The following is a 27,969-nucleotide window of genomic DNA, read 5'->3' on the forward strand; positions in this document are numbered from 1 at the left end:
TGGCAAAAATAGCCGACCGTGTTAATTCGTCCGTGAAAAGATTCTGCATATTGTCTAAAAAATATAATGTATCATCATCCCTTTTACCCCCATATATGTGGGGCCCCATGAATTGCGAGCCCAAGTACCGGGAATGCACTTGATCTCCGACCCAATATCGGACTTGCACGTCAAGTTGCTTGCTTTTAGTGGCGTGGTTCAACGTCTCAAACGTCAAAACAAAATCAGCCTTGTTGACGCTGCAGATTAGCTCCTTTCGGATGAAAGGCGCTAGTCCGAAGCGAGTTATATACGCCGTTTTGTCCCTTCCAGCAGTAAAGGCGCTCGCGATTTGAGAGTCAGGGAACATCAAACCGAAGAGATCTCCTATCCCCTCATTCGAGTTGTAGGACTGGTGCTTGACCACTGTGTTTAGAATCCACAACAACTCCGCTTTCAGTGTTGGTGTCGCACCAAATGCTACCCTCAGGTCAGTGCTAGCAGCGCGGACCGTCTGCGGCGGTGGCGCCGGGGCAGAGATGCAAAACGTAGAAATGGCTGGGGTCTGTGTGTGGCTCCTGGCAGAGGATTTATGTTTTTGGCTCTGCATATGGCTGACGACAGCCTTAATCCCCATGGTGCCGAGCTTGAATGTAGGCTACTTTTGCATGGAATGCATCTGGCCTGTTCTGGGTTGGCAACGGACGTTAGCCAACCTCGGAAACGGACGTCTTCCAGCCAACTGACGTTGAACTTTTTTGCAACCCATTGTTGCAGACTAGCTAGCAAGCGCGCAGACATCCGTTTATATATGCAGCTAGCAAGAAAGCAGCCTCTCTACATCTCCTTCCCGAAAAGTCCCGCGAGAAAAATAAAAAATTAAATAGCCCTGCCCCGACAAATTTAAGACCTCCCGAGTTATAAATTTAAGACCAGCATATGACATTTTTGACGAATTTAAGACTTTTTAAGGCCTTAAATTTAGAAAAATGAATTTAAGACTTTTAAGACCTCCGCGGACACCCTGTGGTAATATTGCCGTTCATCATTAGGCCTATTCCTGCTGCAGATGCGTTGCATTCTAAAAATAGATTCTATTAAACGAGTACTCGATTGATCCTCGAGGAATTCCTTCGATCACTCGAGTTTGGAATTTACTACTCGTGCCCATCCCTAGTATTGACATTTAAAAGGGAGAGGCGAAGAGGAGAAGCTGAACTCTGAATACAAGACCCCGAATATAAGAAGAATATAAGACTTTTCCAGACCTATTTCGAGGGGGAAAAAGGCTGTCTTATATTCGGACCAATACGGTATATATAAGTGCTGTCAGTTTAACGCAAACCAATTTTAACGACGATTATCGTGCAATTAGTCCTAGTCATGATAGAAAAACTACAACACCATACCGGATCTACACCGGAAACAAAACAACAAGCACGCCGCACAAACTTGTTGGGGCAAGCAAGGATACGGAGCGGGTGAAAAACTCCTTAAAAAGGTGTGTGTGTCTTTGTGTGTCACTCTGTTCGAGGCTGCACGAGAGTTCAATGTTGTCATTAGCTGTTACATCTTTCTGACCAATCGCAGTTCAAGGCCCACTTGGGCTGTACCACTTCGGGAGGGGCCGCTCAGTTACTCCACTCTTTGACAAAATTGAATTCGTTGCGATGTTGACAGTTTGTGAGTGTTGCGTCGTTGAGTGAGTGAGAGGTTGCGTGCGCACAGCGCTGGAAGGAACTTTTATCAATGCAATATTGGTATCCCGCAGTAATCAGCCCCGAAACGTTAATGGCCCACTTGGAATTCTCCCGATTACCGTTTGGTGTGAACGCACAGTCGAACCTACTCGAAACTGCTAGACACAGAACTTGACTAAAGACTGGGGCCATCTCCTATAATGTAGAAAGGTGTGTGCGTGTGCGCGTGCGTAGCCTGGTAATGTGTATAGGCCTACGTACGGTACGAATAGTCATACTGGTTTAAATAATACATTTTATATTTCCCATCTTTGCTGAGCAAGAGTTTTGTTCGAAAGTTCTGTGATTGAAAGAAATAAAAGCCTGGGCTATTGAAGATTTACGGTAGGCCTACCACCGTCATGCACCGGGTTGAATTCACTGCGCGTCTCTCTTATAACAATCTTACCAAATATATTTTATTACTATCCTTCTCAACAATCTGATCTCACTAAAAGGCTAGCAGCACGAAATCAAGGGATATTTAGAATATAAAAAAATGTGCGACTAATCACAAGTCAACTATGACATTAATGCGATCAAATATTTTAATCACGATTAAAATATTTAATCGTGATTAATGTCATGCAGGGGTTTTTCTAGAAAAAGTTCACAAGGGGGAAAACATCAATGGCGAGGGAGCAAAGCGACCGAGCGGGGGGGAAGGTGTGGAAGGGGGGGTTCCGCGGTGCGGAGCTTTTGAAAATTTGAGGTAGAAATGTGATCATTCTGAGGCTTGTGAAGGACCAGTATGTTGACTCGTATAGTAAGGCCAAATTACTCAAAATGGCTAAGTTACCATAGATGCAGAACATTACATACAGTAATGTATATAGAAAAAAAAACACGTATATACGCTATATTTTCTTTCTTCTCAGACACTCAGATTCACTGAACTGATAAATTTGGTTCGGGAGAAGAGATAAAAGCCCGCCTACACTGTAAACTGATTGGTTGACTTACCGATCCAGGCCAATCAGGAGGCGCCTGAGGCTCACGTGCACACTGCCTCATGCACAGTTTCTAGATCCCTCTCTGTTGTGTTGCGCGCTCGCTACACAGATGCGAACACGGTTAGGAGCACGTCTGTCTCCTGTGCGCGGTCTTGCTCGCTCGCTCTCCATTCCCGGAGATTTTAAGTATTTTTTTTTTTTTTAGTTATTATTATTATTATTTTTTTTTTTTAAGTAATTTACAATTTTCGACAAGGAGGCGCTGGGTTGAAACAAGGAGGCGCAGCGCCCCTCTTTCCCGGTTTAGATTAACCCCTGTCATGGTTAACTCACGATTAATCGCAATTTTATTTATATTCTAAATATCCCTTGATCTTTGTCCCATTAATTTCTCATTTTAATCCTCTTATCAACATGGAGAAGTGCATCGGCTTGCCTTGTGCAATGTTTTTTTTTATTGATAACATTGGCATATACTGATCAAATCAGGACGATACAAAAAAAAAGCCTTTAGTGTAATTAAACGATGAACATACAAACACTGCCTTGAACATAGCAGTCAGGCTACCTCTTCTTTGTTTTGAGGCAGGGCTCCAGAGTGCGCCTAATTTGGGCACACATGCGCCTAGAATTCGGGGTAGTGCGACCAAATATTTTATTTGGGCGCACCGGTGCGACTGAAAATGTATTTGGTATAATTATTATTTATTTTTTTACAGAGCAATCTATTCATAATATTGTAATAACCACGGAAGAGGCAGTGAATGAAGTATTGATTAGACAGCGATTTATTAGACACCTAATAAACCGTTGGAACACGCAAGACCGGTAACAATAGAAACGCCGGGAAACAAACCAGCGAAGCCCAATCCAGGGGCCTGTACTACGAAGCTCGATTAGAGGGTTAGCGAGGTATGTTGAGCTGAAAGCCTGGGTTAGCTGTACCATGAAAGTCGATCTCTTTAAGCGTCGCTGTATCACCATGGTGACTTACGCTCGCAACCAAACCTGGTCGGGAGCAGCTTTTCAGTGAGTCTACCCGGAGATCAGCTACTTATATCGGCGTGCGCAGCTTCCTAGCCCCTCCTCCGATAATGGCGTCACCATTTGTGGGTGTTCCCATGGACCTCGACGCACTTAACGTACAGGCGTCTCTCCGGAGACAGAGGGTTTTTCGGGACAGAACCGATCCCTTGGTAACGGCTTTCATACATATAAACCATAAAGCCTATGGACACCTCGGGACGGAATTGTTAACGCGCTGTGGCATCACGTTGTTTGGACTGAAGATCGGCAGGTTGTAGCGGGTGCTTGCGTTGCGAGCGTATGCGATTTCATTATAATTAACAAACAAAATCAAAGCATGCATCCAAAACTATTTGTTCAAACACCAATAAATCAAAAACGGAGTCGCTTATTCGCTTCCAATACTTTTTCTTTTCGAAACTTGGGAATTGATACGGCATGGTACCGAGCGGTTGAAAACAATTTCTCCTTCAGTCTGTGTGTGCCTTGCGCACCTGCATTTGATTACTAAATAGGGCTTTGGCAGCAATGTTTTAAACCCCGCCATGCACGCAAGTGTAAACGAGATCAGCTAGCTGCGTGCCTGCCTGCTTTCAGCGCTTAATTTTATATTTGGTTACATAAAAGTTATTTATATTGTTTACATGTTATTTTTGATTTGGTAAAATTTAAGTTATTTGTATTGTTCATGGCTCGGGTGACATTTTATGTTTTGGCCCTTCAGTCGAGTTCAAAATAAAATGGAAACAATGAAATAAAAAAAACGTGACTTTTTTTTTGAATTGGTCGTTTAGATTAGTCAACTAATCTAAAATTTGTCGAAAGATTAGTTGTTAGTGGCAGCACTAGTCCATATCGGTTGAATACCTAAGATCTTTCTGCTTAAAGGTCCAATGACATGCCACCAGGTGTGGTGTGATTAGCCGTTACAAGTCATTTTGGAAATCTGCCCCTTATGACATTGCAGGTGGGCGTGTCCACCTAGATGTGTGACTGATAGATGAGCAACGTTTGCTACAGTCCACTGGGTAGGCTGATAGACTGATCTATCCAGCACACATCTTGGTTGGTTAATGTCAAGTTTATTTATTAAAGTGTTTTTAAAAACTGCAGAACAACCTATTTATTTTCCGCCAAATCACACAAAATAGATATATTTGCAATTGATCAATGCGCTGTCTTTTCTTCTCTCGGACAGCGGGTTAAGCCACGCATTGCTTCAGGGCCAACATAGCCCCGCCTCCTGTCACTCACTCGCAGTGCGGTCTTTGGCAGTTTCGGCACTAGTCTCAATGCTCTGTGTGAGATTGCTAGCTAAGGGTTAGCCAACAGAGCTAGCATCTAAAGTGCAGTGCCTGCGCGACCGGTTTAGGTAGAGAAGGAAAACGGAGTAGTGACGGAGGAGTGCGGTTGAGAAGTACTTTGGATTGAGGTAAATTACCAAGGCAGGTCACAAGACTCATGTAAAGTCAAACACATAACTGTGCACAAGCACAGCAATAGCGACCTTTTTCACAAAATTGGACCTGCACAAACTATAGATTATATAAAAGCTGAGCCTCCACTGATTCCGACCATATCATTCTGTGAATAAAATTTTACCTTTGTGATTTTTGTCAACAAAGTTGAATATGATGGCATAAAACCACCATAAACAGATAATCCAGTGTATGGCCCAAATTTTTCAACTAAACAGGGTGTTTATAATCAATGCCTAAGAGAAGGTTTCTGAGGAAACGGGTAAATTGCCTTCAATCAGAACACATGTTTAACGCAATCTAGTGGCCATGTGTACTTGCGAGTGTTTGGCATGGTGTCATTCTATTATATTTGCCTTGAACTTTAAATAGAGGTGCTGTCAAGTGTCAAAATTGTAAGATATCTACCCGTTTGTGTATCATAGTATGACAGTTATACCAACTGATAATTACCAACTGATAATTATTTCAGGTGGAAATGTAATCTTCCACTTATGCCATGTTCCAGCTTTATTCACGCTAATCAAGTAGAATCCACATTGAATATTTCACTTGCACAACAATCTTTCTATTGGCACCAAGATGACATATTATAGCCCTTGCAGTTGTCGAGATACTCCATTTACTTTGGGTACGCTATTTTCTGAAAAAAAATATTTGCCCCTGGTATCGAAAATGGTATAGAATATCGTTTTTTCCCCCAGGTATAGTATCAAACTAAAAAAAATCTGTATCGTGACAACGCTACTGTGAACGCGATTGTGGTTATTCAGTTAGACCTACAAGAAACTTCAAAGTTAAAAAAAGACATAACTTTGCTTCTACCTTGGACATTTATGTGCATTTGCATAAAATACAGATAAAAGCATGCAGGTCTACATATAACAGGGCGATAGCATTAAATGGTTAAAACGTTGGACTCAAATCACTTCATGGTACGATGTGACCGTTAGGTAAATAAGAAAACGAAGAAGTTTGTTATTATTTTAAAAACGTGCATGTGTGGAAGCTAACTATCAGCTTCAGTCTGAGCTAGGATGATGTTAGAGCTATAATATTTCAACTTTGACTTAAAAATGGATTGTTCACCTGCTCAGAGTTGAATCAGGTGGCGATTTACACAGCTCGCGTCCCGTTCTTGCATTTGTTTAGTTTACATTTAATGCCTACAGCCAGTGTTGAATACAGATCATGTATACTCAGTTCTGCAGCTTACCTCAAAGGCATAGTTTTCCACCAGAGGTATGTCCTGCTCATCAATTAGTGTGTATTTTGTCTGGAAAAGGAAAACAACAAAACAGGGTCATGATAACAAAACCTGTTGTACAAAAATAGCATTCTTACCTAGAGAAGAGGAACAGTTATACAATAACACTATTTTTAAATGCAAGTACATGGACATCACACAAGTGAAGGAAATAAAAAAGCCCCCCTTCGTGGCGGCAGAGCTGCATACCACACAACACATTGTTTGGACATTAACCGACTCCTTCCAGGGAAAACACGTGCATCAACCCTACGGGAACCGGTAGCCAATGGGAGGGAGGAAGATAATGTTCCTGTGAAAACCTGGGGACTTCTATTAATCAATTTATTGTTAGAACTATAGAGACTAGTGATATTTAAAAGGTCCCTTGACATGCCACCAGGTGTGAGTGCAATGTTACAAGCCGTTTGAAAATCTGACTCTTATGACGTCACAAGTGGGCATGTCCACCTGTGTGCTGGATAGATCAGTCTACCAGTCAACCCAGTGGACCGTAGAAACTATCCGTCACACATCTAGATTGGCACGCCCACTTGTGATGTCATAAAGCTCATCACACTCACACCTGCGCCGTTTCCCAATGTGAAGGAAGCATGCTCACCGGTTGCCTTTTTAAGGATGCCAAGTCATAGAACGCCGAAAAGCACTGTTCCAATGTTGAGAACACTAGGAAATTCGCACCCTTTTCGTGTCCTGTTTTAGAGAATTCCGAGATTTTCAAGGATGCATCGCTGGATCCTCGACGAGCATAAAATACCCACAATCCTCTGCGTTCACACGCTGCACGGGATAATAAAAATGGCAGAAATATTTTGTGCCATATTGCTTTTTATCAGGGTTTATACAGAAATTCTTGAGTTGAATTTAGTACCTTTTAATACCATTTTTAATACCTTCACCATATTTTTTAATACCAGCACGACTTCAAGAGAGAGACCATAGGAGTTGGATTAATCAAGATGTCCCAACGGGACTTGATCCCTAGTTTTTAATCAATATGTCACAAAGTAGACATAGACTGAGTGTCAGAGAGAGAGTTTTTGTGTCCAGCGTTGAAGTTAAGTTATAATTACCTCGTTAATATTGTTATCACAGTGTTAAGGTTTTGCATGAAATAGTACCGCGTAGTACTGTGGTACACACAACACTAGCCACGTTAACATGGACACTTCTGATCCGATTCGATTTCTAATCGGAATAGATCTATTCCTATCATGCAATCAGAATGTACTGTATATAGGCCTATGGCATTTACAAAAGTGGTAAGCTTACGTTCGTATATCTCTCGCACACAACCGTTGTGTTGGTCTGGACTTATATGATATGCAAGGGATAAATGTTATAGTACAGAACGCCGGTCATTAGCGGGTAGGCCTAAATAAGCCCAGACAGGGCGAACCGGACCGCGATGCGAAGCGAAGGTGTCGTGCTTCGCCCTGAAGGGTATTTTTTTCGATAATGACCGACGACGTTCTATACATTATTACACGGCTCCTTGCCAAAACAGCAGAGAAATAGTCCACCAAAGACGTTGACTTCGCTTAGAAACCGGACACGGAGTGAGAAGTAAGACGTGAATCAGGCAAAAAATCCACTTTCAATGACAGTGGTCAAGTTCGGTATACATAAAAGTACCGACTGACCAATTGCGAAATACAGCAGCTGCTGATACCATCTCTCCAAGTTAAAAAGTAGCCGAACCCACCCCAAACCAATCAGAATATACATGTCGACTATTGCGGACTACACCACTTCTTCTATTCCGCATGGAATTCTATTCAGATCAGAGAATTGTATTCCGATTGAGCCGTATATATGATCATTTTTTATTCCGATTGAGCCGTTCTTCCACTACTAATCGGATCAGAAGTGTCCATGTAAACGCGGCTGTCTCACGGTAACGTCAAAATCCATACCGTAGCGCAAATTCACACCAGTGTACTTTCTATAGAGGGATTATCAGTCTACGTCGCTCCCCGCTCTACAAGCCTGTCATAGGCAGAAAGAGACGAGAGCGACAAGAGCCGCAATCATGTCTTGTTGTGCGGTTGGTTGCACAAACCGTTTTAATAAGACTGATTATCCCATTTATTCTACTTCTTGCTTGCCAACATAATAAAAAAATTCAAATACTTCACTGATCATGCTTTTTCACTTGCCAAAGAAAAGGAATTAAGATCATTCATTTATATTTTCATGCGTTTTACAATCCAAATATAAAGTTTTTCACATAAATAGGACGGACCTTAGCTACGACTTGGGAGGGGAGGTATTTTAGTCAGCTGAGCTAACGTTACATTTATAATTCGAAATTCGTCCCAGCCTTTATACCACAGATACGATAGGGTCTATAGCATATAACCGCGTTTTCTGATTACAGTTTAATGTAACAGTAAGTTGATAACATTGCTAATTAACACCGCAACTGCAAATTAACCACATGGAGATAACCGTGGCAACCGGTCAAACTAATGTTCTTTTTACGATCATTCTTTAAAGATCGATTCCTCCAGCCAGAGGTCCGAAAATGTGCATTTCCCCATTCTTTTAAATGACTTTGAACTAACAGAAGCGAACTCACGAAGTGGGTACAAACCACCTGACGTCTCCGCCCGTTGCAGCAGTGTGAACTGCCCAGTTTTAGAACGTCGCAGCCCGTCTTGTCAAAAGGAGTCGCAAGGAGTTGCGACGCAAATCTTTGGTCTGAACTGGGCCTAAGCCAGCCGGGTATATCCAGTTTGTTTCAGCGCACGCACCACGTGCCATCATTGATATCTCTCAGGTCCTAATCGCAACATAAAAATAAATCCACGCAAGTTTTAGGGCTGGGCGATATATCAATATTTAAAATATATCGATATTTTTTCAAACACGATATGAAACTAGACCATATCGTCAATATCGATATAATTTAATTTGCGTTGAAATTATATTATACACTTTTTGAAACATGAGCCGTGTTCGAAATCGTTCACTATTCATTGGGTATTTTAAGTGCACTATATTGTGCATGAAATTAACCACTGAGAATTCGAACACCACTACAAAATGGCGAGCACCCTATATAGTGCACTATATCCGTGATAGGGAACGATTTCGAACACAGCTATGGAGTCCGCCTGCGCATGCAGCTCCGAGGAGCTTGTTGCCAAGCGAAAGACCAACGGCTCCATAGTATGGAAATGGTTTGGATATAAGTTGTCTGGACGAATTACAAAATCACGTAATTTGTGGAGTGTGCTTAAAAACTGTCGCTCGCCTTTGAAAAACGGAGGCTCAAGCGCGCTGATTTGGAATGTCCGGTCTGTCACAAAGCATCTAAGCTCCTCCCCTTACTCTGCCTGGCCCACCCAGAGACGTTGGCCCGCCAATGAGACACGACCGTGCGAGCGCCACATGTGTGTGTGAACACACTAGGGCTGTCAACGAATATTCGAAGTTCGAATATTCGTTCGAAATGTATCCAAAAACGCGAATTCGAACGTGAAAATTAATATTCGAATGTGAAAAAACACTCCCGCGGTACAAGCGCCTCTATCTGCTTTGTGAATGAGCCTCTGTCTGTTCGCGATGTCCCTCATAATATTCGAATGTGAAAAAACACTCCCGCGGTACAAGTGTAACAGACTAGTATTGTGAAGAGCGAATGTATTTTATCCCCTCGGGGTTTCCGTACTTGGATATAGGTATTCCAGCTCTCACGCTGTGACTGGGTGACTTCTGATAGGTACTAAGTAAACGAGACTATTTTCCCTTCCACGCTTGTGTCATTCTTGTCATATAAATATCTAAGTGCCAACGCTCGGTTACACAAGCGCCTATCTGCTTTGTGAGTGAGCCTCTGTCTGTTCGCGATGTCCCTCATAATATTCGAATGTGAAAAAACACTCCCGCGGTACAAGCGCCTAACTGCTTTGTGAATGAGCCTCCGTCTGTTCGCGATGTCCCTCGTTTTAAAGTAAGGAAATGCCCAGCAGGAAGCCGCCGCCCTATATATAGGATATATATATATCCCACTAATTTGAACCATGGTTTTGTCGCATTATTGACATATTGACGGCAACTGCGTAAAATAGGCAACCAGATATTCGAATAGTTCGAATTCGTGATTTTTTTCCAAACGAACATTCGAATGTCATTTTTGAGCAATTTTGACAGCCCTAGAACACACACACTGTAACGCAAGTGTTTCTTGTCGGTTCTTTCACGTCTCTTGTATTTCCACAACGAGACTGTATTGGGGGTTATCTGAGCCATGGTTGAGAAGGAATTGGGGGAAAGGAACTTTGGCTTTGACTCGCTGAAGTACATGAACTGCGATATGCCTCCCGTGTGTTCTAGAATATTACAGAACACGGCTAAAGGCTATGTGCGCCTAGCCATTGCATACATCCGCTGTAAACCGTGGCTGCACGGCAGAATTTCGGGAACGTCTTTGAATACTGTGTTAGTTGCCCACTAATACCTATATTAAAGAATACATAAAATAGCATGTCATGTCCGCCCCCCAACGCAGTCGTTACGGTTCATAATATTTCGGAGGTGCACAAAGCTTTTGGCCGTGATGTTATATATTATAATGTTCTCTAATACGAGGCGTAGGCAGTGTCTAGTCCACGGTTTATTCAACCATCAAACTGTATTCAATTCCGAACGGCAGAAATAGTAATATCAAATCTGCGCACGGAGCGCGCCGCCCCCCCCCCCCCCCCCCCCCCCCCGCACGCCGCCGCCCCCCCCCCCCCCCCCCCCCTTCGACAAATATCGATATTTATCTTATATCGATATTATGCTTGAAGATATCGAGATATGACTTTTGGTCCATATCGCCCAGCCCTAGCAAGTTTTAGAAATTTTAGGAGATAGGCCTGAATAACACCAATTGAAAAACTCATAGGCCTTGGACTTTTTAATGGCCTTAATTTGGGCTAATTTCATTTACTACCTTTTAATACCTTTAACAACCCCGCGGAAACCCTGTTTATAGATTCATCATGTTAAAGCAATGATACCACCTTTCAACCGTTTTTGCAACTTAATGATACGTTGCTATATTTTGCATGGACGTAGCTGGTGTTAAACACCACTGTTACCAAATACAATGTAAATTTACTGGCTCACAAGATTACATCATTTATACCTATTTATGTTTGTGTTTAATCTTTTTTTTTTTGTCAGCCCAGCAAACTGAGGGTGGCGCACAAACACTTGTTTACCGTGGAAGGTATACTGCCTTTAATGGCTATCTGTGAGAGGCTCTTGCGGGATCCAATGTTGTTAAATAAATGCACCACCTATCATTTGCAATGTTTCTATTTCTTAATGAACGTATATAATTATAATTTATTCATTCATGTATACCCATAGGTATACATGAATGAATCAGATCAGTTAAATAATATATCCAAATAAACACATGTTTACCAACACTGTCTTTTTCCCCCTGCATAATAGCAATCAACCATACTGTAAACGTGCTGCATAAATTAAGTTCTCAGACAATTTCACTTAGTTTTATAAAAAATTATAGATATTTTTTTATAAAGACAATTCGATCAAACTTCGACTTCCTCAAAGAGGCTCCATGCGAAGGAGACATGATCGTATTCATAACTGACAAAATTCAAATAAATATCGATCAGCTTGATTGGTTTATTCATAAGCTCACATGTGTTTACAAGCGGAAGCGCTTCCACACTAGCAAGTCGGTCCAAAGTTCGAACTTTACAAACGCTAGGCAGCAATCGAGCCAGCACTCTAGTCTCATCTTCATAGGACGCGACCAGTGTTCTAGCAAGGCTGCAGCCTTCACTTTGGGAAACAGCCCCGGTGGCATGTCATGGGACCTTTAAACAGTTTCAATGTCCACGCGATCCCGGCTACGAAACGCATGGTAATGCGTGATTACGTTATATATATTTGCCAATTCACGCTTTGTAACAGTTTGGCCCAACAATGACAATTAATACTCAGCACTATTGTGCTGTTGATATGCCGCCACTGTGTTATGGTTATGTCTCATCATTATCATAGAAAAAAATGATAACAGATCAGATCAGTCTGTCTGTCCGAGCAATTATCAGTTTACTTTCTAGATTAAAGCAGAATTGCTGTAGTTTGCAAGTCAATAATGGTTATAGTCCGCATAAAGTTAAATCGAGGAAAGGATCAGAGATATTAGCAATGAAATTAGACATGTACAATAAACCGGGCTCAGACATCCCAGATAGTGAACGTCAATCCACAACAGGAGTCATTGTTGCTCGATGGATGAATTTAACCCATGTTGTTAGCGAAGATAATATGCATACAAATCCAACGCCGAAGTGCATGTCAAGATTATGCAACTTCAATAAAAAGCCAGTCGCTGGGGACCAAACTCGTTGCCCCTGCAATTTAGTCAATATAAAGAATTGCTTTATACCAAAGAGTGGAGTCGTCTTTCCCCTTAGTGGTCCACACATATTTGTACACGCAGTGGCCCACAGAGGAGAGCGTTTAAAGCATCACAGGTAGCTAGCTAGCCACAGCTAACGTCAACTTTAGGTAGAATGCCAACCCGATGCAAATGCTCTATAACAAAGCAGTGGCATATTATACATTTTTTTTATAACAATAACATGAACTAGACTGAAAAGAGTAGAGCTTGTATCCATGGGTTATGGTTCCCATTTACTGCATGCGTTATTGTCAGGGTTAATTATCCGCTAACGTAAGTTGCTATTTAGCTAGCCAACGCTAGCTTTGCAACGCTGTGCCTGGCGGAGGGAAAGCCGACATAGTGCGGGGTGTTAACAGCTCCTCACACGGTGTATACATCATGAACCGCATGTCACGACCGTTGTCAATGCAAGCTGTCCTCATATTAGCCGTTGTTAGACTTTCAACACTTCAGGGGGTCTGATACCGCCGGGCCCTCCCTTGTCGCACATGGCAGCCTGGTCCAGCTCACCTTCCCGGCCACACGGCCCAGCCGAACGATCCCGAGCTTGAAGTCCGACATCGGGAGATCAGACGGTCAGTGGACGAAGCGGATGTTCAGCTTCACCGTTTTCCCGTTTTCAACTCGTCAGGGCGACCCCGCAGCCCCGATAAACAACCTGTCTGGATGGTGTGGTGGTTGTGGCTCCAGAAAGAACCGGCCGACACACCGCTGGCGGAGGAGAGCCGAACAACGTTTAATGGGCGGGACAAAACGCCTAAATATCACCAACCAATAATACCCTAACCCTAACAAATGGTTGTACATGTGTGCAGTTTGACATCAGCCCCCTCATCTCTGCAGACCAATAGGATACAGAGACATTTTCTAAGGCCCTGCCCATTAAAGCAGAAGCCAATCACATGCTGATGACGGTTTCCTCTCAGCGTCAATAGTCGTCAGAAGTTTTGGCGCTAAAGGCGCGTTCATGGTCCTGGTGGTGATAACGAGACGGCTGATTATTTTTTATTAAATAAAACGTTCATGTTACGCCATGTTCATGTGCGTCACTAGTAAACCATGTCACCAACTGGGTAAGTCTGTTATCAAAATCTGGTCCCAGTTGCCGAACGGAAGTAGAATCATAAGAGCGTCATGAGGTGTCAAAAACATTTTCCCCATAATTTCCAGCGATGTGAACCCACCAAAAATCCCTGTCCTGCTAGTGTTGTCTTGGGCCCAATCCTGTTACACCCCTTGTTCCAAACCCTTAACCCTACCCCTCAACCCTACCCCTACGAAATGGGACAACAACCCTTCAAGACCCAGTTACACTACGTCATTAGTAGTCATTGACAGGGTTTTGATCTTTATTTTAATTTAATTTTTTTGATCTTTTCATACAATATCTTTCACTTGAATTTTACTGTATAGTTTGAATGTCTTAGGAATGCAACCTTACCCACATGGAAAAACACGATATGATTAGATAAGAATATTATTCATGCTCACAACATTATACAAGATCAACATAATAGATAAAAACAGAATAATCATAGAACTTGAGGTAGTGTATGCCATCCATGTAAAACATAAATATCATACATACAAGAACCAGTGATATAATGGAACTAATATTGCACATTACAAAAAGGCATCAACCATCACATTTTATCAATAACTCTTTCAAAGGGGCTCAACAAACGGTTTGTTTTAAACCATCAGTGGATGGTTAATATTTCTATGTTCCTGGGGGTTGCAGGGGTTAAGAGCTGGTTATGATTAGGGATCGACCGATACAGATTTTTTAGGGCCGATACGATAGCGATATTTTTTCATCAGCCTTAGCCGATACGCCGATACGCCGATACCGATTTTCTTGAGCCGATATTTAGAGCCGATATTTAGAGCCGATACTGCTTTTGCTCCCTCAATCATAAAAATTACACTGATAACAAATGTTTCAACATGACTTATGTTTAAGTCTCAATTTAAAAAAAGGAACATTTATTGAACTTCAATATAAAAAACAATATTTAACAAATAGTAAACACAGGTGAGGTAGAACAAGTAAGAACAAGTAGATTAACAATATTTAACAAAAATTAAAAACAGGTGAGGTAGAACAAGTAAAAAAAAAAAAAATTGCCGAAAGAAATATCGGCGAAAATCAGCCGCGTATCGGCCGATACCGATACACGTAAAAAACGCGAATATCGGTCGATCCCTAGTTATGATCCCACATTCACACAACACATGGGGATGAGGGACCCGTTACGTCCTTGCGGACCCTCATTGCGTCCACCGCAAGGGCCTGACGTGCGCCTCCAAAATATTAACCTTCCGTCGAGGCGACGCAGCAGCAAGGGCTGTGATTGGTCCACTCACTTAAACCCGACGCAGAACCAAAACAGGTTCACGACTGCGTCGAAGCATCTGCGTGGTCCTTTCGTTGCATGAATGTTGGACTATATCAGCCCTTGAGCCTAGGGCTACCAAATGCAGAAGAGGTGCTTGAGGTGGAGGGATGGGCTCTGTGATGGCAGCGGCCTCAGTGATCTCCTGAAAGAAAACATAACAAATAAAAAGGAATTATATGGAAGGACTAGGTTATATGGCCACATTTTATGTACAATATATAATAACTGATTAATAATTCAACAATGCAAAAATAATGAGCAATGACAGTAAATAAAGTGTGCAAAGTGACTGAACTGTAAACAAAGTGCCCGACATTACATAAAGTGACTATGAATAAATGTGACTATCATTGTACAAAAGCGCAAACAGAGGATCATGGTCATCAGGGCCATATATGTAGTCATAAAACAACCCATTTTGTTGAACAAAATGGAACATGGATGATGGGCCCGGCAGCACCCGGGCCGCGGAGCCGGCAGCCGGTCTGCCGGTGGCAGTGCTGCGAGCCCACGGTGTGAGTCCGGGAGCTCTGCTCCGGGAGTTTTAGTAGTTGTGCTTGTTATAAAGAAAATGGCTATTCAAACGGCATAATGATAATGCGATGGTCATCATCATTTATTTCATGATTATTAGTGGATGGTTATCTTGCCTAGGATTTTTCTTGATTTTCCATTTTCTCGCAAGGTATTGTGGGAGCAAGTCACACCTGTAGTGTTGCAAGGGTGCCCATCGAAAATTTTAACTCAATGGGATGTAAGCCCCCTTTCCCCTTACCCCTCAATAAAAATGTGATGACCCTATGCTGAGCTTGAAGGCGCAACAGCGAGGCGTAGGGTTGAGATTTTGCTTGGAGCAAAGGAATGAGACTGAGCCTTGGTTTCCTCTTTCACAAGACGTTAAGAAATAGAAATAAGAAGCGATACTATAGAGGGCCCAGAAGAAAATCTCTTTCTCCCAAACAGGTTTACCTATTACAGTAAAATCCTGCCTCCAAATTGGTTCAGAGGTATTAGGTATACGTCATGAATATTTTGCGCGTGTGTGGACTTAACAGTTACGCTGTCCACTGTAGTGTTTAGGGTGTACAAAATGTGTGTGTGTGTGTGTGTGTGTGTGTGTGTGTGTGTGTGTGTGTGTGTGTGTGTGTGTGTGTGTGTGTGTGTGTGTGTGTGTGTGTGTGTGTGTGTGTGTGTGTGCGTGTTTGGAGAAAAAGAAAGAGAGATACGGAGAGAGAGAAAGAGAGGGTGTGTGTGTGTGTGTGAGAGAGAGTTTGTATGTAGCGCATGTGGGAAATAAGTGTGTGTATTTTAAGTGAACTCTTTGTCAATAAAAACATGAGATATAGAAATATATCTATGTGGACAAATATACAAACCAAAACACGAATTTGCTACCTACGGTATATGCGTGTATATTCTGCGCATGTGAACTGTGTGTGTGTGTGTGTGTGTGTGTTTGTGAAAGAGAATGTGGAAAATGTGCGTACCTCTATCACACCCAAAAAGGATACCAATCAACACTCTAACTGAAGCCTATGAACACACACATCCACATAATAAAGCGCATGACAAAAATTATAACACGCACACACACACACAGAGTGAGAGGACTCACAAATTATTGCACGCACATAAAACACGAGAAGAAAAACATAAACATCATTATACTTTTTTTTATCAACACAATTTCCACAGACACACACACACACACACACACAGACAATATTTTTGGTATTGGGGGCAGCGAGGGGAAAATGAACAAAAAAAAATAATCACACACAATACAAACTGAACTCACAGAGCAACACACGCAAATACACCAACTTGTGTAGACCAATTCACACAACGCAAACACAAATTACACGCACAAACATGCACCAAGAGCAACCAAAAATGTACACAAACACACAGACACACACCCACACACGTGTATACGAACACATAAGCAACAAATGCACACACTACCCGTCAAGAGTATACAATAGGCATACACAATGTTTATGAATTATCTTTATCAGGATGGTCCTTGAGGACAGGAGATGGTTGGGTTGGGGTGAAAGTCACCGTGCATGACATCCTGGCATATCAGTGGTTCTTAAGTGTGGTTCCTTCGTGACAGAGGAACCTGTCCAAAGAAAAAAAAGGACGTAAAATAAAACATACATGCTCTACACGTGTCAAAGACATGCTTTTATATTAATGTATATATACTAAGTGCACATCATACTGATTCATCTCCTAACATGAATATCTGACTGTTCTTTTTTCATACTGTTTTATATATCTTCAAACTTATATTCTCAAGATCATCCATCTTAAATCGTGATCAAGTTTGAGCTTTCAACAATTCTTGCTTCAGCTACAAACAGTGGGTACATAACATTTGACCTACTTTCATGAATTTAAACTTGATATGACATGCATAGGATATGATTTTACATTCTCTGTTATTCAAGATACAATCCTATTTTACTGCCTTTATCAGTGTAACTAAATTTGGGACTCCATTTAATCATCAGATATTACATGCATATGTGTCACTGCTTTTGTGAGACTAATTTAGAATAGATAGATAAAATAACCTGAAATTACTTTGTCATATGTACTGACACTATGCTGACAATTTCGAAGCACTTAAAAAAAAAAAAAAAAAAAACCTGAAATCTCACTTTTCTGTGATTTGAAATCAGACATTAACACTCTGGGCCCTATCTTGCATCCGGCGAAATTTACTTTCTCACTGGCGCATGTGTCGTTGCTAGTTTGCAACTGGCGCAGAGCATTTTTTTCCCTCCTGCGCCACGCGTCGGTAAATTAGGGAATGATCTTGCGCCCCAAGGGGTGGTTCGGTGATTAATAATAATAGATATATTTTGATTGATTTTATAAGGAATCTATTATTGTAATATTGTAAATACAATAAGCAATTAAAATGGTTAAAGAGAGTTTAAAAGAGAATTAACTCAAATAGTTCATAACTATAAGGTTTAAAAAGTCATTTTAAACGTGTCCTTGAAGAGTACCTTTTGATTGGTTAGCTACGCTTACCCAACCCGGAAAGGGAAGCTCTCGGCCACGATGCCTCATTTCTTGTCGACGGCGCGACAGAGAGAGCAATGTGTCGAGTGTGGTTATTAACTTCTCCCCTTCTTAGGCCACATTCACATCTAGCGTTTTTTGTAATAGGGAAAAGTTGAGCCAACCGTTTTTTCAACAAAAAGAAAAGATGGCAGCGTTTTTGGCCCTAAAAGCGCAGAGAGCGTTTTTTCTATCGCTTAGCAACGAATCCATTCTAGACCCGACGTTATTCGCCTACTACGTATCCAGGCTAGAGCCCATTAGACATGTTGTAGATCTCGACATGTTCTGTAATTAAAACTATTAATCGCTTCACCGGCACTTTCCCGAGTGATTTGTCTGCCATTGTTTCTTGTTTTGACAGTAGAGTGTTTCCTTCGTGACGAAGTGTCAATGTTCCGCTTGTGATTGGTCAGTTGCCCAAAAGACGCCTGACGTCGGCCGCTTTCTTCCTGAAAGTTTAACTTTTTTCAACGCTCCGTATGGCAGAAAAAAACGCTGGGAGAGGCTTTTAAAAAAGCGGCCGTGACTTTTTCCAGAAACGCTCTGCTCCATAGGAATATAATGTAAAACAAGCGCTGGCAGATTAAAAGAAACGCTAGATGTGAACGCGGCCTTAGGGTGTTACAGAGGCGTGTTCTGGCGCAAACGTTCCCTGGTGCTATTTTGCAGTTTCAGAAACCACGTTGTTCAGAAGCTATTTTAAGGGCGCATGCATAATGTTGCTTGTGCACCTTGCGCATACACTTCTCATCTACCTAGTCACACATTCTTGGTAAATTATTTGGGAAAGATCAGCTGATACAGCGGTAATAAGTTGTACTTTTAAATCAATGCATCTGCAAATACCGTACAGCAAACACATATTTTCTTGACACAGACATCGTGTACATGCCCATAACTTTTAGGATTGTTGAGTATTTGATCGTGAGAATTTTTTTTTTTACCGCGAGTGAGTGTTAAAAAAAATGAATGAATGCGGGCGTACATCCACCTGTTTAAACACACGCAAACTAAACATGTAACGCATAAAACAGTCGGGGGGGACACATGCATATTAGGAAAACAAGCCGATAACGATAATGCATTCAATACTGATAAGAAACTATTTTTATAATGTATTGCGTAGGCTCTATATCATTAAATGATAGAACCACAGTTACCGCATATCATATGTGTGTTAAGTTTTCTTTGCCGAAATTTATTTGAGGACTCAGTGTTTCTGAATTTGTGGAAGAAAACCTTAATCCATGCTTGAATTAGGCCATATTATTTGGCCATAAACTGAGCCATTTGAAGTTTGAAATGCATGTGCATCTGTCTCATCGGAGACTGCAGACGCGCTGTCAAAATATCAACTCTTCAGATTCAAATGTGCTCATGGCTCTTAAAGGGGATGGGAGCTGACACTCTCATTGGTTTATTGCACGTTACGCCCAAACCACACTTACTGGTAATTAGGCTACTTCAGACCAATCCTTTTTAGATTTGCGCCGGGCGCAAGAGTCATTTTTGCGCCGGTAAAATAGGGACATTGCCATAGAACTGCCCACAAAGCTACTTAGATTTTGTTCGATTAATAATCTTTCTTGTCAATACATTTATTCTAATTATGTATTATTCTTAATGAAATCTATGAAACATGTCACCATATGCAATACGCATGAAAGGTCAATCAGTCATACTAAAACAATCATCATAGCCCAGAATTTCAAGAAGAACATCCCAATTTTCACAATATTGGAGGTCAATTCATAAACCAGTTGACAGCAGTTACTAAACAGTTTCCCAGGAATCCTTTTGACAGTCATAGCTAGCTTCGCTGGACATTTCGTATTCTTGGACGACATTTTCTGACTAGCTGTTCAGACCGAGGTGGAGTCTTGTGTTGGCATCGGTACAAAACCTTGAACAGATTCACCCATCCATTTTTTGCCTTTGTTGCTTCAACACGAAATGTCACTTTGGTGAGCTGTTGGTATTTTTCTAGCCACATTTTAGCATCATCTTCATTAGAGATGCGCCCCCCCCGCCGCCCCAATGTTTCCATGTTTATACCTTGCACAAATCAAATGGCGATTCTACTCTCATGGGCCTCCAAGGCATTGACCTAGGTGTAGCGGGAAACATGCTGCATGGAATAACATATTCTGACCCCATGACCCCCAAATGTAATCATCTGCTCCTTTTTCCATTATGAACATATCCTGAAAGTTTCATTGAGATATGTTAATAACTTTTCAAGTTATTTTGCAAACCAACAAACACACAGACAGACAAACACTGATGAAAACAACCTCCGCTTTCTCGATCGAGCTCCGTACATTTGTCAAGTCCACTCGCATGCGTAATACTACCTTTGTAGCTCAGCTCATGAATATTTATGAGATCTTCGTAAACCTGTTTGGGAATAAAGAAATTGTGGCCCGGAAGCCCCTGAAATGGCCGGGGTCCGAAGAAGAATAACACCAATACAACTATGAAAATAAGAAGCCTGTAAAAAACTGACTAATACGGTGAAGTAAGAACACGAAGCAGGGGTTGTTTGTATTCAAGGGTAGTAAAATCATGGACCTATAAAGAAAAGGACAGCGGATTAATACATGGCGCCCATTAATTCCTATGGAAACCTTTTTTTTCTTTATAGGTCCATGATGAAAACTGCTCAATGACGCAGCAGGGCAACATCATGGACCTATTAAAGAAAGGACAGCAGATTAAAAAATGGCGCCCATTATTCCTATGAAAACTGCTTGCGCATGGCAACATCAAGGAGAGATTTGCTTCCGCATCATGGGAACCTAGCCACGCCCTAGTGCATGACGTGCCGGATGCAGAAATATTCTCGTTTTCTAGCATTGTTAGCATTGTAGCATCATAAGGGAGAGATCTGAGCGAACACAGAGGCATTGTTTACCGACCATGAAAGTATAAGTTACTAACCCCCCCCCGATGATTATCTATATGTGATCTTTAAATTACACTCCTCCTGCCATCTGGGCAACAATTATTAATTAACAATTATTAGTATTTAACAATTATTAGTTATATTATTATTTTAGATTAGTTTGTCCCATTTTGACCTGATAAAGAAAAACGCCTTGTAGTTTTTAATTTTTGTAATTTAAAACAAAAATCCTAATTACCACTCGTTTTTTAATGTATTTTTCTGTTCCGGAAACGAGAATCAAATGATCAAAAATATACACAGACCCATGAGCTGGTGTACCCAGGGAACTCACCAATTCAGTCAAGATGTTAGGAAGCGAAGGAGTCTGAAATGATCCATATGGAACCATGGACCTATTATAAGCCATGGAACCAGCAAGCAACACATTTCAAATTAAATAACGTGATTATAAAACTAATAATCATGGATTAAAGCAAGTGAGGAAGAATGTGATTTTAAACTCTCATGACGAGCAGTTTTAAAAAATAACAGATATGAGGGTGCCAGTCCCACTTCAGGTTTCAAAAACAAGTAGGCCTAATACTGAAACTGAATCTCAAACTGGATCCTGAAATATATTTGTCGTGAAATATTGTCCAGGGAGAGGGCTGTGGCAGCAATCGATGGAGGAGGCAATGAGGTGTGCAGGAAGACAACAACTTGAGTATGATGGACAGGGATCTGATTCACAGAAATACAATTTTGAGATTTTTTCAGAGGAAATCAGGCCTACTTTATGTAAAATAAGATTAAAGATGTCTAGGTAGTATAACTGATAACTGTAAATGGCAGGTGCACATTGCTTTTGATGGAGCCATAATGTTATATTAATAATAATAATAATAATAATAAAATCGGTTTTTATTTATGGGCACCTTGCATGTATTATTGTTAAAAGATCATTTGCACAACATCAAAACAGAGCAAAGACAAATACAGAGCAGTAAAAATAACAACAGAATAAAATACTTTTTGACAATGATACCATAATGAACCCGTTCTTTGTCTTTGGATCTTTTGAATAAATGGATCAATATATGATCGCAAGAAGAGGAACGTGTACACGTCCAACAGCTAAAGCAGTCTACAAATCCCTCGGCGACTTTAAGTGATAAAAAGTCACCACAGTGCCTAAAAACCATCAACGTCATTTATGTTAAGTAAAAGAAAAAACCTTGGACACAAAAAGTTAACAGAGCCGTTCACTGAGCCCTCTTGGAGGCTGGGCCGAAACAACATGTTTCACTACGACTCGTTTCAGCTGCCCACCCCTCCTTCCCCTGCAAAAAATAATAGAATGAAATTTGTATATTGCCAAGTATTATCCTCTCCAACGTAAGAATAATCGCTAACAAGAAGGACGAACTGAGGCTGCGGGTTTCAACTAACAACATCGTGAAGGATAGCTGTGTGCTTATTTTCACGGAATCCTGGCTCCGGGCATCCATTGCAGACTCTGCGGTAGCATTGGAAAGCCGTATAGCTCACCGAGCTGATAGAACTAAGGCTAGTGGGAAACAACGCGGTGGCGGCCTACTAATTTTCGCTAAAGACAGCTGGAGCTCCCACACTAGAACTGTGAGTAGCCACTGTTCCACGGAGTTGGATTATATCACAGTTAAATGCCGGCCTACATACCTCCCGAGGGAATTCAATGTCGTGCTGTTCACAGCTGTTTACATACCTCCCGACGCTGATGCAAACAAAGCACTAGCTCAGCTACATGACGGCATCAGAAAACAGCAGAGCATGGACCCTGAGGCAGTCAAGATCATCGCGGGGGACTTTAATCACGCCAATCTAAAGGTAATACTTCTGAAATTCTACCAGCACATTAAGGCCCAGTTTACACGAGGACGCTTGCGGGTGAAAACAACGAAATACTTCGGAAGTGCCTTTCGTTTAGACGGTGACAGTGTTTTTAGGGCATGAAAACGCATAAATCTGAAACCACCCTCCAGAGTGGAAAAGTTGAATACGCTCCGCTGTAGCGTTTCCGTCTACACTGCCAAGACGCAAAACACTGCTCAGATCTGCTCACGTCGCGTACGCGTTTACGTCACATACATGTGCCAGTACAAGGAAATAAACAAACATGTCAGATTATTTCCATGCGTCTGACCTTCAAGCTGCTCTGGCAGCTCTAACAAGCGTACAGGAGTCTTTCCACGAAATGTACAGGATATGTACAGATAGTGTTACTGAACAGAGAAGGATCTTTTTGGTTTTTGCGGCACGGATACGAGAAGAAGGAAGATTCTACGCATGCGCTCAGACATGGCGGTGTTGTGTGATAGTGTATCACAGCACCACCTAGCCACCTGGCATGCATACCCAATCGAATTCCACACACTTTTGCGTCACCGTATGCACGCAGATTTCCTCCCGAAAACGCTAAAAAGTGAAGACGCAAAGCCACTTTTGCGTCTTCTGGTCAGACTGTCATCGTGTAAACGTAGCCTAAATGTGCCACGGCCCACGAGGGGAGCAAATACACTGGGAAATCTTGATACCAACATTAAACTAGCCTACATAGCTAGACTGCTGACTCACCTAGGCCAGTCAGACCATGTGTCAATCCTTCTGATTCCAGCGTACACCCCTATCAGGAAAAGTGCTCCAATCACCACTAGGATGGTCAAAACCTGGCCAGCAGACTCCACGCCACTACAGATCAGTCTCCATGACATAGGATGGGAGGAATACGAGCATGAGGACCTCGAACGGTTCACATCAACGGTCCTCCAACGCGGCAGGAACTGTGCAGACTCGTTCACTGTGGACAAGCGTGTCCGGGTTTACCCCAACACAAAGCCATGGATGAACAGAAAGGTGCTGCAGCTGCTCAGAGAGAAAGACTCCACATTCAGGTCAAAGGACAAGGCCCTCTACAACATCGCCAGGGCCAACCTGAACCAAGGCATCAAAGAGGCCAAGGTGGAGTACAAGGGCAAGATCGAAGACTGCTTCCGGAGCAACGACTCGAGGCGGGTGTGGCATTGGGTCCAGCACATGACCAACTTCAGAGCCAACAGCTTCTCAGCGGACGGGGCTAACCCACAGCTGGCGGAAGAGCTGAACTCCTTCTACGGGCGATTCAAGATGGGGCCGAGGGGGGTAGCCATATCACAACCCCCACACCCACCAGCCCCCAGCAGCCTCACCCTCACAGAACACGAGGTGAGACGCACACTGAAGGCGTTAAACCCCAGAAAAGCAGCGGGGCCGGACGTTTTTCCGGGACGGGTGCTAAGGAACTGTGCTGACCAGCTGAGTCCTCACCAAGATCTTTAACCGGTCCCTGTCCCAGGCCATAGTCCCACCCTGCCTGAAAAACTCCACAATCATCCCGGTCCCAAAGAAAAGCACGGTGAGCTGCCTCAACGACTACCGCCCGGTGGCATTCACACCCATCACCATGAAGTGCTTTGAAAAGCTGGTCCGTAGCCACATCATCTCATCCATGCCGCCTAGACTAGACCCACACCAGTTTGCCTACCGAGACAACAGGTCCACAGAAGACGCCATCGCGATGGCTCTCCACTCCAGAATGCTCTTCGTGGATTTCAGCTTGGCGTTCAACACTATACTTCCGGACAGACTGGTGTTCAAACTGACAAACCTGGGACTACCACTCAACACTTGCACCTCGATTAAGGACTTCCTGTCTGACCGCCCCCAGAGGGTGCGGGTGGGCTCCCACACCTCCACAGCCCTCAGACTCAGCACCGGGTCCCGTCAGGGCTGCGTGCTGAGCCCCCTGCTCTACCCCCTCTATACACACGACTTCATCCCCGTCCACCCAAGCAATGACATCACATAGTATGAGGACGACACCACCGTGGTGGGCCGCATCTTAGGGGGAAACGAGACCGCATACCGGGACGAGGTGGAGCAGCTGAGCAAGAAGTGCAAGGCTAATAACCTGCTGCTGAACCAGCTCAAAACCCGGGAGGTCATGATCGACTTCAGGAGGAAGAAAACAGTGTTCCAACCCCTTCTCATTGACGGTGGCTGCATGGAGAGGGTCGCAGCCTTCTGCTTCCTGGGGGTGCACATCCAGGAGGACCTGTCCTGGACCAACAACACAGCCATCATCAAGAAGGCACAACAGCGACTATATTTCCCGAGAGTCTTCAGGAACTACCACCTTAGGTCGGAGTTGCTTGTGACCTTCTACCACTGTTCAGTAGAGAGCATAAGCACATACTGTATCTGCGTGTGGTTCTCCAGTTGCACAGCTGCAGAGAGAAAGGCACTACAGCGGGTCGTTAATTCGGCCCACAAGATCATTGGCTGCCCTCTCCCCTCTCTGGAGGAACTGTACAACATCCGCTGCCTCAAGAAGGCTACCAAGATCTCCAGGGATCCAACCCACCCGGGTAACGAACACTTTGTGCTGCTGCGCTCAGGGATCCGTTTCAGGACTATGGCTGCACGGACAAACTAAACAAAACCAAACAAAATCTAGCTTCTACCCCAGGGCCATACAGGCGTTGAACGTTGCCAAAACCTGACCTCTCGTACTATAACGCACTCGCACATAACATGTGGCAGCTACTAGGGAACTGTGCAATTACCTACTGTGAACCTTCTATTTATCTACCTGCCTCACTCACTTTCTAAGGACTTGTGCAATATTGGGTTATCATGTTTACAACTCATTAAACTGCACTTTAACTCCGTTTTTGTTTTTTTTATATTAGATGTGTATTAATGTTTATTTTTTTATCAAACTGTATGTATTGTTTATGTATATTCCTTTTCCTCTCTTTTTTAAGCACCAGGGGGGAGCTCTCCCAAATTTCACTGTACCCGTACCTGTACCTGAACTTCGACAAATAATGATCATTCATTCATTCATTTATTCATCCAGCTGGTGGAGCTCCTTGTCGTGTTGTAACCTTCAACGTGACAGTATATAGCAAAAGTAAAGGAACCACGACCATAAATAGCAAAAGGGTATGTGTCTCAATATGAGATATCTGGTTGAAATTAACAAATTACCTAGTTTGGAGATTTGCTTTTTTGTGTTTCTCTGTAAATGACATGATCCCACAAGTCGATTACAGGCTATCGTAAATAATATAATAGAGATGCAAACAAATTTAAAACAGCCAAGTATCGAGAGGGGAGATTGTTAAGCTAAATTAGTTGGCGCCCCTCTTATATTATTTACGGTAGCCGGTAATCTTGTGTGGACTTCCTGGAAACGTGGACCTACCGGTAAGCACAGACTTCAAAAACAGTCTTTTTTCATAAACTCTTGCTACGCTAACTAGGGGTGTGAATCTTTGGCTTCAGACGACTCGATTCGATTAACGATTCAGTAGTTGGCGATTCGATTCAAGGACAATTTTTTTTCTTTGGAACGATTCAATTCGATTTCATTCTGTAAACCATGATTCGATTCAGTAACTTTTAACCAAAATTCTATATCCGTGAAATAAACATGCAATAATGTGACACCCTGTCATGGGTAGATGTGTTGGAGTGTCTTGAACTAGGTGGAAAATCACTCAGGAGCCGACGAGAAGTTTGGAAAAAGATGGGATCTTTTATTTTCCCAATTTAAGGCCCATAAGGCAATAAAAATAAAACGAAAATCAACAAAGAGAAAAATAATTTTCACTAAACAAACTGAATGGGCTTGAGAGTCACAAAAACATTTATTCGAACTTAAGCATACTGGACCTTTATATTATTGCTAGATTTTGGCGTAGCCAAAATATACAAAAACTGCAATAAACATAATTACAAAAACTCGGGGTCACTTCCGGTTTACCCAGGAAGTTATGATGTTAATTTAAACCCCGTTGACGCGGCACACATTCCCCATAGGGTGTGTTCGAAATGACTTACTAATTACTACTAAGCTAGCGATGCTTACACAAAATCTTTCCGGAAGTAGAAGACATTCGGATACTACTCGCTTACCTAAAACTCGCTTACTACGTTCTGCTTACTCAATTTGACGTCATAGTTAGTAAGAGTAGGAAGCAAGTAGGTGGTTTCGAACACCCCCATAGTCTAGACGAGAGGGAGGCCGTGGCTGTTTCCCAATGTCAAGGAAACCTACCTGGCCCTCAACCAGGTCCCCAGGATAGCAGGATAGGCGCATACTTCCGCAATCCACCAGTGCTCAGAGGCCAAGCCTGGCATAGACATCTTATAGGTAGACGGAGCATCGAATGCTACCGCCTACTGGCGCTGACGAGACGCGGGGCCGCCATCTTGGAGTGGTCATCCGCGCCACTCAGTGTAATCCGTTTGACTGGAGCAATGAACTGTCAGCGCATTTAATTAATCATACCTCACTGAATACCACAGATTTTCATGCGTTTTTTTGTCATACGTGTAGCTATGATAAAGGCCACATGGTTTGGCGTGTTTTATTATTCAATACTAATTATACCAATAGTCCGGTAATGTTAAATCTTGCCTTGTGAAAAGTAATCCCCCGATTCCTATTATGGATTGTCCGCCGATTTGAGCAGGAATACCGCTGAACAACAGCCCGGCATCCTGTTTCTGCTGCTGTGTGCTGCTCCCGGTTGACCACTCCAAGATGGCGGCCGTATTTCTCGCTTCCCAGCAGCCAATGCTCCGTCTATCTATAAGATGTCTATGAAGCCTGGTATTGCAGCTGTTTAAGCGG

The 27,969-nt window shown here is 42.6% G+C and overlaps 1 protein-coding gene across 1 annotated transcript in view; it reads right to left on the reverse strand.

Moving 5' to 3' along the window:
• Positions 1-13,648, reverse strand: part of zmynd19 (zinc finger, MYND-type containing 19) — a 49,831-nt gene extending 36,183 nt beyond the window's left edge. The window contains exons 1-2 of the mRNA XM_056587973.1: positions 13,395-13,648; positions 6,392-6,451 (exon numbers count right to left, since the gene is read on the reverse strand). Coding sequence (XP_056443948.1) covers positions 6,392-6,451; positions 13,395-13,445 — 111 coding nt within the window. The 5' untranslated portion in view covers positions 13,446-13,648. The remainder of the gene's footprint in view (positions 1-6,391; positions 6,452-13,394) is intronic.
• Between the last annotated feature and the right edge of the window lie 14,321 nt (positions 13,649-27,969).

This window comes from Gadus chalcogrammus, chromosome 4, assembly GCF_026213295.1.
Source record: "Gadus chalcogrammus isolate NIFS_2021 chromosome 4, NIFS_Gcha_1.0, whole genome shotgun sequence".
Lineage (NCBI taxonomy): Eukaryota > Metazoa > Chordata > Actinopteri > Gadiformes > Gadidae > Gadus > Gadus chalcogrammus.